Consider the following 13,117-nt stretch of genomic DNA (forward strand, 5'->3'; position numbering starts at 1 on the left):
TGCATCACGAGTATTTGTAAAAAGAATATAGCTTTGAAGGAAGAAGTTATATGGTTGATTTGGTTTGGACTGATTCGTACAAGAAATTGGGCTAACATAACTTGAATAGATTTAATTCTATGAGTGGATGTGCGAGGAAGAACAAGGTGGGTAGTTTTTCTTTCAAGTTGAAGCGAAAGCAAATCTGTTTTAAAATATTTGTGGTCATCTGAAAAACCTAAAGGATTATTGTCCGTTATTAAAAATTAAAATGGTCATAAAACATAGGAAAAATTATAAAAAATAATCTTTAATTAGGTTCTTTCAAGACTTGAATAGGTTCAGTTTTAGTTTAGGTTCATAACAATTTTTAGTTATCGTTTCAGTTTACACAAGATGTAGAGCACGAATGCAAGCCATTGTGCCTTTAACATTCAAGCTATGAGAAATAAAGGACGTTGGAATTTCATATATTTCATTCTGGACTCAAAACACCAAAACACCAAAACACACCATCATCTCATGGTCTATGTTACAGTATATGAGCAATGGATTAAAGGTTCATTAAAATGACTGTCCACACGATTGCAAATAAATGTAGACTTACACGTCCAAACATTGAGCAAATTATAATTTGAGAGCACCGGTGATCTCCCAAGAGGTCATATCATTTTCTGTAGTTACTCCGCCTTCCTCTTGGCTACAGTTCACAATAGCCACCATATATCTTTCATTCTCAAGTGAACACGGGTATATTACTTGTTCCTCCTGATTTTGAAATGCCAAAGGAAGCAAAAGTCAGATAATGATGAAGTTACAAACTTAACCATCTTATACTGTTTGATCATCCATTTCTTTCTCGTTCCCATTTTTAAGGGGAATAACGAGAAGATGCAAAAAAATACCTCTGGTAATTCATAGAATTCATCAGGAGATATTTGCAGTAACTCAATAGCAGTTTGTCCAGTACACCATGCAAATACTTTACCACTCTCATCTGCCACGGTAATTTTTAAATGAAAAGTGCGCCTAGTTTTCATCTCACAACTGCAGCGACAGAACTCACACTCCAAAGGTCCAGACGCATTCGTCTTGACAAAATGTCCACAAGTAGCATGGGCTAATCTTGTGTTAACGTGACAGTGTTCGATTTGATCCAGCGATACTCTGCAAATCTACTCAATACACACCAGTAGAAAGCAATGGATTAACGAACTATAACTCACGGACAAAAGTTTTGTAACTCGGAAAAATTTCTGTACATTGTACAGATTCAGAATCCCTTCTAAACATTGGAGAAAATAAGAATCTATTTCCACATTTATTCCTATGTGAGAATGACTGGAGGCAGCCTGCAGAAAAACCTTGAAAACTTTTTTATAAAAAAAATGCCTCATGACATTTGCAAAATCCCATGTAAACTAAAATAAAAACCACAATAATATGCCTTCAGCCAATTAGAAGTATTGTGAGATCTAATGAATGACGACTCCAATTTGTATAAAGTGTTTAAACTTGTCATGGGAAGTAAAGAAGAGTTTCTGTTCCACGAAACTAGAAATTTATGGGATTAACGGTGACCATTAAACCAGTATATAATGACCAAATAAAATTGCTTTAAGACATGGCTGATGGCCCATGAGGAAGCACATCGGTACTACGCCCAACATCCAGTAGCTTTACCAACCAAGCCAACAAACTTTACACAAGAAAGGACTAGGCTTCTAACCCCTAGTTTCAACTTCAGCCAAATATGCATGGGTAGACGTGAGGGGAGTTCAAAGCTGCAGCAGATATTCCAGATCTCAGTTTTGACCAGAAAAAAATGCAGTATAATAGACTAGTAAAGAGGTATCCAATCATTGGCTATGCTATTTAAGTTTAAGGTTATCGAATTGATGTATGATATTCTTGCAAGAAACACTAAAAGGCACATAACTAGCCAAGCAGCACAAAGAATGGTAAATGCAACGATAGACATACATGTGTACCAGTATTCTGCATTTCAGCAAGGTATGATGACTTGTGGAGACAAGACGAGTTCAGGATTGCAGGCAAGCAACTTAGGTTGACAAAAAAAGTTCGTGTATCATCCTCAAACCATCGTGCTTCTAGACTGTCAACAAAGCCAGAATTTTTGAAACTTGTAAGCAATAATGCAGATTCAACTGAGAGTCAGATTACCAGTACAAGTCACAAAAGCTGTCTAAAGGAAATTGAAGAGCTGTTCACCGCTTATGTTTTGTCATGGTGCATGTCAAACCAGAAATGAATATGGTATGACCAAGGCTTAATCTCCCCAAAGACCTAAAAAAAATGAGATAACTAAGCAACAAATGATCTCCAAAGAGGTAACATTCTAACATTTCATAGGTCCAAATAATGATTGACAGTACCAAGATTCAGATAAATGCAGCTTTATGCATATAGTTCCAGTTGGGTCTTGAATTTTCAAATTGAAGACTGTTTTTGCTGTATTTGCTTCTCGTAAAATATCCAGGACAACACCATAGATGCTAATACCAGTCATCTTCTCATGCAGATCAATTATAAAAGACTGCAAAACTGAACAAGTAAGAACTTGGTGAAGACTAAGAAATTGAAAGCATGGTGTAGAAATTATATCATTTGCGGCAAAGGCGTGCACAACAGAAGTGATATTGAACCACAAGCTATTAAAAACTTCTGATGTGGAATGCCACTCTCTTAGATTAACAAATGTTTCTTTATTTCCCTTGTATTGTTCATGTAGCCGGCTTCAATATTTTTGGGATTAAGGCTCTAGCAATATTGTTGTATTCTCTTATATCTTAGCGTGCCAAACAAGTTTTTTGTTTAGTGTGTAGATGAGGGGCTGGTTGGACTGAGCACCAGGGGTAAGAATTTTGCAGTAATCGTTTGATAAAAAAAATGTATATATCTATCATTCCATATGTAAATCACCAAAACAGGGCAAACATCATATCATGGAACCTTCACGAACAGTAAAAGCTAACTCACCTGGAAAGGATAATTACTAAAATCAACAGATCCCTGAGAATCACATGGTAGAGTCACTTGAGAGCCTTTAAGGCCTTGAGTAGAACACAAAGTTGTTGAAAGCCTGGATCCTCGTCGATTTGTTGTCAGTCCAAGACATACCTGATTCCCACAGATGTTATAATTTCTGTTTCACCTATAATATAATGTGCTGTGAATGACGAATGTACCTGTTCACCTTGCCGAATGTATGGGACTAGATATAACTGAGTTGCACTGCCATATTCAAGACAAACCCTTCCACATATATCAACATCATTCTCAAAAGCACTTGCGATGAACGGTCTGTCAATTGCAAGCATACTTCCAGTACTGCACATAGTGGCGGATCCAAAAATTATAATAAGTGGCTTCATAAAGTCAGAGACTCGGAGTTAAAGTCAATAGCAAAATTAATGTGATATAACAAAAAATTTAACAATTATTAGTGTACAGCATTTAACTTGTCCATTTATGTGCAATAGTCAGAAATAAATACAGTAAATATATAATGCTTAAAATATCAAATAATTGTTGCTGATAAATTTAAATCTTGGCCAAAATTTTTTTTTTTTTTTATAGAAGTAGTAATTCATATTTGCCCACAAACTATAGGTTATCCGACACTACTTGATAGATAAATCGACTACAAAGATCCGACACAAAAAAAAACATAGCCTACTCATTCAAAATGATGGATAAATGTCACTACAATGGTATACTACTACGACTACTACTATCAATTTTTAGACACTTTTCTAGTTATTTATATGTCAAGTAGGTTCAATGCAAGAGTCTTATGGTGTTTTTTCTTTTGTATACACAGAAAATATACACAAGTTTTTAAAAGTCAAAAGAGCCAGTGGTGCCAAATGACCCCTTAACACTATATATGCCTCCGGCCATGACAGCACAAATGTGCTATTCTGAAAAGAAAATAGAAACTTTTGCCAACAAAAAGTATGAGTTTTACCTAAAGAGATTAGCCAGCACAACTTGCTCACCCCATAAGAAGAAATTCATTTCGGAGCTATCATTGTCAACTAGTTTAATTTGCTTCCTCTGTACACCACCAAATTTCTCCAAAATCTCTAGAGGCCCTATGGATTCAATCCTAAATAAAGAATATTAAAAGGACAAAAAAAACTTAAAATCGACTGACCGTGAACAGTGAACATAGAATTGAAACTTTGATAAAATTCTATTCTTATAGAAATTTAAGTTTAGGGTACATATGTTGTGCAATGGGAGATCTTTTACCTTGCATATAATGAATAGGAAACTCCTTCATTTGCCCTATCTGGAGAAATAGAGGAAAACGAGTCGGTACAAAATTGAGCTCCTAATAGCATGGCATCATCATCTTGCTCCTACAGAAATGCAAAGTTAGGAAAGCCATGTCTAATTACTTAACTAATTTTAACTTTGTAATACAGCCACCAAAATTGATCCCCCGCGACTAAAGAAGCTCACAGCAAGCAGGAGCTGCTAATTTAACCTCTCCTGATAGTATATTCAAATAAAAGGTTCAGCCATCACTCTCCCTCCCCTTGCTTTTTATTTAAATCTCTAAAGACTTATCAAGTTGTAATGCACCTGTATTGTTGTCAATAATAATTTTTAGAAAATAAGAATTCGATTTTTAGGCCTATATGTCTTCTTTTTTTTCTATTTTTACATGAGATTATGTAGGAGAAACATTCAAGGAGAAATATCCAAAAATACATTGATGCGATCAGAACTTCAGATCACAAGTACATAGTCTTTAGTACAGAATATGCTTTCTCAAATTGTTAGCAAAGCCAAATGCTTGATTAAGATCAACTCACAGATTTTCTTTCTGTGAATCTTTAATTTTCTGGGATTTAGGCTAATGATTAGGTTGATCCATAGATATAAATAAGTGAGATACAGAAGCATTTATATGAAATATAACAATATCACATCAACAAAGTAACATTTAACTGAACATTTCACTCATTCCTGTACAACCACTAATTTACAGACCTACAAAATTATCATGTATAATGTGCTATACCGTTCAAGCAGTGGATCACATACAAAAGCAAAAAGAAGCAGCCAACAAATGATGAGTCAGCACAAGGGAATATTTTGTTAACTATTCTGATTTCATAACAGAAAATTGTTAAGGGTGGGTGGTGAGTAATTCCTATGTAATACAGGAGAGAGAAAGAAATTATGAGAAGGGTTTCGGGCACTTGCTAAGTAGTATATATAGATATGAGAATAATGTAATGAGGCATGCAATTTACTGAATACAAAACTTGAGGTGGAGTCTCTGATTACTCGAAAATCAGCCCTAACTTCTGTAATTGTAGCAAGCTTTGAAATCCCAGCATAATGTTTTCCAGTAAGAGAAAGCCTAGTATCCAGTTCTGGTAGCCAATAACATCATCACAACTTTAACATTTTAACATTACAAAGGTATAAAAGCCACAACATAAAGCTTAATCATTTACCTCATCCAACAGTATCACCAAATATTCTGTTGGTAAAAGTCGAGGATGACCAGACCCTTCACTAGCACTTCGAAGGTAGCAACCTGTAAGGAAGACTTCCCTTCCCCTTTTTAAAATCCCATTATCAGGAGATACCAGTTCATAATATCTGCAATATGTTGTACCCAAGATTGTGAACCCATTACACCTATTGATGACTTTGGCAAGTCTCAAGACTCTCAACTTTCAACTTGTTATACCACATTGACATCCAAGTTCAAGATATTTAATATAAAATCAAAAGTGATAAATTAGATACTATTCTTCGTTTTTCTTACACTCTCCTTTTTGTGTGAACGCTTTTGAGAGAAGTGTAACATTTTAAAAAGCAGGATAGTATATGATAATAAGTGTAATAAGAAACTCACTGAAGTGTTTTTTTTTTTTTGAAAATGAAAATTTTTCACCAGAAACAAAATCGTACAAAATAGTACCACAAAATAAGAGAACCACCTCCCTAATGTGCATCAGCATGAGAGAGAAGCACACCTTCTAGGAAGGGTTTCCCCACTCTCACTCTTCATGACTACTCATTAAAGTGTAACAAGACAGAAAAGTTCAATAACTTTAAAATGTCACAATAATGATACGGATGTAGCAAGACGATAATCCTTTATACCATTTCAAATCAAAGATAACACAGCACCAGCACATCAAACAGTGTTCATGATTACAAACATTTGTCCTTTTTCATCTTTAAAAAAGTCATTTATTTATTTTTATACGATGATCAATCAATGAATACAATCAATTCAGCAACTAGCCTCGCTCCTAAATTACCACATAAAGAAATTACCTAACCGAATAAAGAAAGAAAAACTTTTCAGGATAAATAAATCACAAGCACTGGTGGAAGTCCACTTCTCATAGATTGAATATACAAAACATAACACACTTGCCACTTCAATTGTCTAGAATAACTAAATAGTGCACGAGGTACTAATGCTCAGTAGACATTTCATTAACCCAAAGGTCAAGGCCATAACTGGGCTTTCTAGGTGGGGTTTGGGATCTCAGAAGTATTCAACCTTTCACTTGTGATAACAAAAAGGTTATTTCCATTGACTCTTAATAACAAATAAAATGTGCAACTTCACATTTATAAAGTTCTACCTTCTATGGAGATATAGATCGATGGTATTTGAACTCCAAAAGTCACCAAGAGTAATCATGTAGATGTTAGTTCCTGAAAATAAGACATTTTTGATGCATGGTTACCATATTCATCTATACTAATGAATTACAAAGTAAGACAACTATAGAAGGATCTAATCATCTAACAATAGTAATATCATATTAGGATCTAATAACCATAAAGAAGCAATAGAGGAAAGACAATCCATTTCCCTTGAACTTTTATTAAGGACGAAGGAATTTTAACCTATACTAAGGATTACTTCAAAGGTGTGGAAAGGTGATTTAACTAGTCTATTCTCTTTTGCATTTTGTCATATTTTGTTCTTCCTCGGTGCCTCTCTCATACATTCTGTTCCAAAACATAATTCTTCAAGTCATAAACTAATAAAAGACAAATGCTAGTTGTAGTCTTTCCTAAGTTAGATAAAGAATTCCATCTAAAATGCCCTCAACAAAAAAGATTAGACATACAATTTTCATCTTACTCACCGTGTAAAAAATTCTAGAAACATATTTTCACTTGACTCTTAAGTATTCCAACACCACCACCATCACATCACAAGCTCACACCCAAGTAAACTCTATCGATTATGTGATGCAAAATCTTTCTAAAATTGCATAGTAGTTAGTACCTATGACCCTCACTCGCAAATGTATCATATCACCACTACCCTCACTAGAACTAGATGCAAACAAAAGTATATTAAATAATTACTAATCCAAAGTTGAAATTTCCAGAACACTTCTCAAATAACAAATTCACAAATGTTTAACCAGCAAAAGTGAAGCATACTCTATGAACTAAATCAGGAAATTAACTAGATGTCAGGACTGAGAAGTCAGAAGTAAAGCATACTTTATGAACTAAAGCATACTCTATGAGGATGACAAGAATGCTACTACACAAAAATTTGTTTTCTGAAACATTGGATATGCCTTCATAAAAATCTATGTATTTTGGATACAACTAACGTCCTTTTCATCATCTATATATGTACTTTAAGGAACGCAATGTGCCCGTGGGGTACAAATAATTTGCATCGTCTTGCAGCAGAGAGATTTAGCATGAAAATCATCATGACAGCATTCATAAATAATGCATATAGCAATATAAACCTTAATCAATAACTAAAGACTATAATACCAACCTGGAAGAACAAAGGTATCAACAACCACAGCTTCTAAAACACTATTTAGTGACAAAAAGTTCTTCTCGTATATGGTGTCAATTGTAATTGTACTCTGAAGTTTAGCTCTCCTGTTCTTCTTCTTCAACTGATTGATGCAATCTGGCCTTTTTCTCGGAGCACTGCTTTTCCTCTGTTCATTCCATGCCTGCCAACACCAACCAACCAAATACAAAACTATAATAAATCAAATACTTCTCACATTGCATTAGCCCTTCTCTTGTGTTAAGAAAAGGGGACACCGGATTAGTAAATGTTATTGAAGACCATGAATGGTAAACAGCTAAAACTAATCCACTAACCTCTTTAGAAGATTATTGTTCATGAATTTTGATGCCTTGCAAATCAATTTTTATTATCAACAAAGTTTTTTCCATTAAAGCGTACATTTTCTGAAGGTATTTGTCTCCTAAAACCCTAAATTAATTAATCCCTATAATGATTTCACTAGTCACTCATAACTGCAAGCATATGTCTTATACCAGAATACTAAATCTCGCTTCTCTGCCGATGTAAGATTACATAAATATTTTCATATTTTAATAGCCTGACCAAACCAAAAGTTCAATATTATTTAGTCAAACTAAAGCATAATCCGAACTCAAACAATAAACATGGGAGTCGCTATCTTGAAATAAATTAATTTGACATGATGAATTCAAACAAAACTAGCAAATTATGGTAAGTGAACCTTATAAATACAAAAATATAACAGCAATATGAAACAAAAACCCTTGAAAAGTGAGAAACTTCAGCAATAGCAGAAAATTGATGTGATTTTTCAAAACAATTAAACCTAGACACTAAGGTAAACATGATTTCTGCAAGTTAAAAAAAAAACGAAAAAAAAAAAATAATAATTAACAGTAACCTGCGAAAGCTCAGAAAGAAGAATTGCGGAAGTGACGCCGCTAGAGTAAGAAATGCAAGTTTTGAGCACTCGAGAAGCAATCCAAGTCCATCCAGGCCCTTCTCTTTCTCTCTCTCCTGAATCGGAAGTTATCTCTCCATCTTCATCATCTTCGTTCATTTGAGGAGAGAGAATCGACCTTGCGTAATCGATAAATTCGATGAATGGATCGGATATATCTGGCTGTTGTAGTTGGAGATCGTCTAAATCCATGGCGGAAGCTACAATTACGCCATTTGTAATGTGCTTTTCTTCATTAAAGGTTTCCATTGATGGTTCGCTGATGGAGGGACCGGCTTCTTTCGTTGGGAGAATGAGAGAATTTGGAATTCGGCAGCTGGAAATCTTGGAATTGCGCGGGAAAAATAAGTATTGTTTAGGTCATTTGTATCTCATGTTTATGTCATTTGTATCTCATGAGACTACGTCGTTTTTAGGAGGTACATTTATTTTTGGAAATAATCTCACCTATTAATTAACCGAAAATTAATATAAAATTAGAGAAAAATTTTAAAAATTTACATAGAAAATTATGACTAGTCAAAACAAATCAGAATTTTTTTAACATTTTTTTCTAATTTTTTTAAATTTATCTTTTTTTAGAAAGAAATAAAACTTGCTATAACAAGACATAAATAAGAGTCACAAATATTTAATAGTATAAAAATATGTAGCAAGACGAATAAAACAAGATATCATATGATTATGTTTTTTCTCATATAATAACTGCAACATGAAAAATACCATAAAATAATGAATAGTACGAAATATTTCTATGGTGCATCTAAAAAACCAAGAAATTATTGTTTTAATACATATTAAACTGGTATGTTCAATGTAAAAAGCTAATTAGTTGGGTACTTAAAAGTTAAACAAAAAGCCAATTAAATAGGCATAATCCAACATTAAGATAATTAATTTGTAAAGGGATGTTTATTTGAGCAAAGAAGATAAGAAAGATAATTTGTATGGTATGGATAGATACTTTGATTATTGTCCAACTTTTCTGATTAAATTATGAATTTGATTTTCAATTAATCATTATTTTTTTTAGTGTATCTTACGATATGTTTAGATTGAGTGTAAATATTTAAGTGAAAAATTAAATTTAAAATAGGAAAATAAAAGTAATTAGATAAGAAACTTAACTAATAGAATTTGATTGCTTGAGAGGTGGAAAAATAAATTGCAAGTAATAAAAAAGTGATAAAATAATAATTATTTTCCTTATATTGAAGCATAAATTTACCCTGGAAAAAAATCGAGGAATACTTTTCTTCCATATGAAGGATATCATCCTTTTTTCTCATTTATTTTTAAAGTTTATTTTAATATTACTTCTTTTACAATTATATCAATTAGTTTGTCTTTATATGGTTGGATTTGAGGTTCATTATTTTGGGTGTACTATTATATGACTTACATAATCTACCGCGGGGTTAGTGTAGGTTTTAAAGTGCTTTAACTAGTACTCTTGTTATTATTAGAAATATAAGAAGTATAATGAAAATTATACTACAATTAATGATATATTGTAGATGCTTTTGTATGTCAATGAACGACTTCTTGTTTTAGATGAAGGTCCGTTAAAATTGGTTTGTGACATTTAAGTCACTCGAAAAATTTAATAACAGATTGAAGACAATTTTAAACTTATTTTTTCGTGACATTTTTCCATAAAGATTTTTGGGTTTTGACAAGAGAAATATTTACAATGAGATACAATCAATTGTTGGATAAATGGCCATTTAAAGCTTTCTCCAACAACTATATTTTCATTCATGAAGTGTTTTAATTCTATTAAAATACATTTATGCTCTTAAGTTTATGATGGTTGAATAAGAGCTGTTGGAATGTGCCTATATAGTTGGTGTTTTATCCTTTTGTAAACACACAATTCTCAATTTCTCATCTCTATTGTTATTCACTTATGCAAGAGTAGTATTTGCTCCACACCTCTAGTAATGAATGTACATTGCTATTGGTGGGTGAGTTAACCTTGGGAAAGTCCCGTCTATTTACACTTGGGAAGTCGAGAAATAACTTTCTTAATCCAACGGCAAGTTCGTGTCACACCATACCTTTCCATATCAAACACATGTTAAACACAACTCTAAACACATTTCTCATATACAAATGTGTGTTAATTGTCATAAGAAGATCTTGAAAAGGCCAATGATTCCAACATCAATCACATTAATGGTTAACCTAAATGTATATGTATTTTTGGAAACAACTAAAATCAGAAACTTTATGAAGTGTTTATAAAGTTTTTCATTTGATCAAGTATGAATAAAATACGCTAAGGATTTCTTAAATTTAGAGAAAATGCATTTGTGTGATAAACGTCTTCTCATATGTATTTTCATGTAATTCCATATTTATAGAGTAATATTGCAAGTTACACATCCTATAACTTCTTCAGTGTAACCAATAATTAATCACTTATAATATGAAGAAATATCCATTGACGTAAGAAAACAAATCTTTATGAAACAAAATTTTAATTTAACAAAACTATAGTCACAAAATAGAGGTGCTTTGCCCCATGACATTAGGTCGCACAGAGTACCTTCTTAAAGTGTCGCTCTGCACAACATATGATTGTGCTGCACGAACAGACGCTGCGATGCTCGACATACAATCCCACTGCACGAACAACCTTCTATATATTTGCTTTAATGTTTTACATTTTATTTTCTAAAACACTTTGGACTATTAGATATAATTCTTTATGCCTCACCATTAAACGTGATGATTGGGCGGGTAAGCGGGTCGTTAGCAAGTCATTTATTGTGATTGTTATATTACATAGTTAATTGATATTATAATACAATTAAAAATTATAGCATGTTAAAATAGAGTACGTAGACTAAACCCATACAAAATTTTCTCCAACCATTTTCCCTTTATCAGATTTGTTTGCATAGAATAGTAATAACGAATATTTCTGCTTAGAATAGCTTTTTATATAAGTACTCTTTAAACTCGTGAAGCCTTACACGCTTCACACATAGATGTATGAACCTTTATACTTACAAGTTGTAATAATATTTTCTCACAAAATATATTATAGTCAGTTGCAAATATATCATAATGGAGTCTCTAAATCAAAATGTAGAATTTTTATATTGTAATGCATGTACAGTGATCTTATTGATAGAATGAATTTTGGTCAGCACTCAGAATATGTAAGAAATGGTGGCAACAATTTAAAGTATGGCCGTTGATTAGCAAAGGGTAAAGCGTGCTACTGCCTAGGGTCTCAATTTTTAGGGTCTAAAAAATCTATTTTCATATATTAGGTTGATTTTAACTTAAATTAAATTTATATACTTCATAATTTATATTTTTTGCTCAGTAATACGTGGTATTAATGTTTTTATATAAAATTATTCAAATATTAACAATAAAACCAAAAGGAATATTATATTATTCATTACGCTTTAAATTTTTAGGGGTCTTTTTTATTTTTCACTCTGAACCCTAAAAATAAACGGAATGGCCATAAATCTAATAATGTTGCAACCGAACCAGTGTTATGTAGTAAACATACAAACAATAACATGGTACTAAATAAAATTTACGAAAAACAAGGATTGTGAATGAACCTTGTTGAAGATTATTGGTGTCTTGAGTGCACCATTGAAGTCTATGTATTCATATGGGTGCATAGAGATGGATTCTCATGAGTGGAGTAATGTGTAGTTAAATTGGTGAATTAATTAGTGTGTTAATGTGGTGTTTAAGTTTATGATTCAATGCATGGTGTAATGGTGTTGTACTGATAAGAGCCTTAAAACATATGGTGTAATGGAATTTTAATGAGATTTAATGAGAAGACTTCGAAGATAAATAATCAGATTCTGTACGAGGCATGTGATGATTGAATATTGCCTTGTTCGAGCACATTGATCAGCAACTGTCAGAAGGCTCACGAGGAAGGTGCTCGAACGAGCGCCTAGCATGCTCGAACAAGCACATTGGCTGGAATGCATCAGAAGGTTCTGAACCCACTGCTCGAACGAGCACTTCACTTACTCGAAAGAGCAGTGTTGTGCAGGTTGATCTGTCAAGCTTTGGATCCCGTTTTTGGCTATTCAAGTTTTAGGTACTGTTACATATTATTAATTCTTGGACTTTAAGTCTGTATGGCTCATTAATGTAATCTCCCCTATTAATAGGGGGCTCATATGTACATCAAAACACATTAAACACAAATCTTAAATCTAAACACATAGCCTTTATTTTATCTCTTACTCAATTGTAATACTTGTAAGAGTTGCTTTACTCCACCGAAATAGTATAAATAAGAAATTACACACCACGGAGGATGTAATCGTCATTGGTTGAACCTCCTTAAATCA

General features: G+C 32.9%; 1 protein-coding gene across 1 annotated transcript; it reads right to left on the bottom strand.

Moving 5' to 3' along the window:
- Positions 1-279: 279 nt before the first annotated feature.
- LOC130825210 (uncharacterized) lies at positions 280-9,103 on the bottom strand. The gene is made up of 13 exons (XM_057690326.1): positions 8,712-9,103; positions 7,802-7,988; positions 6,630-6,702; positions 5,478-5,625; positions 4,258-4,367; positions 3,971-4,111; positions 3,189-3,330; positions 2,980-3,120; positions 2,376-2,536; positions 2,212-2,286; positions 1,963-2,095; positions 885-1,154; positions 280-747 (listed from the first exon to the last, which is right to left on the bottom strand). The coding sequence occupies exons 1-13, from the start codon at positions 9,018-9,020 to the stop codon at positions 607-609; spliced, it is 2,031 nt and encodes a 676-aa protein (XP_057546309.1). The 5' UTR covers positions 9,021-9,103; the 3' UTR covers positions 280-606.
- Between the last annotated feature and the right edge of the window lie 4,014 nt (positions 9,104-13,117).

The sequence above is a fragment of the Amaranthus tricolor genome, chromosome 10, assembly GCF_026212465.1.
Source record: "Amaranthus tricolor cultivar Red isolate AtriRed21 chromosome 10, ASM2621246v1, whole genome shotgun sequence".
Classification (NCBI taxonomy): Eukaryota; Viridiplantae; Streptophyta; class Magnoliopsida; order Caryophyllales; family Amaranthaceae; genus Amaranthus; species Amaranthus tricolor.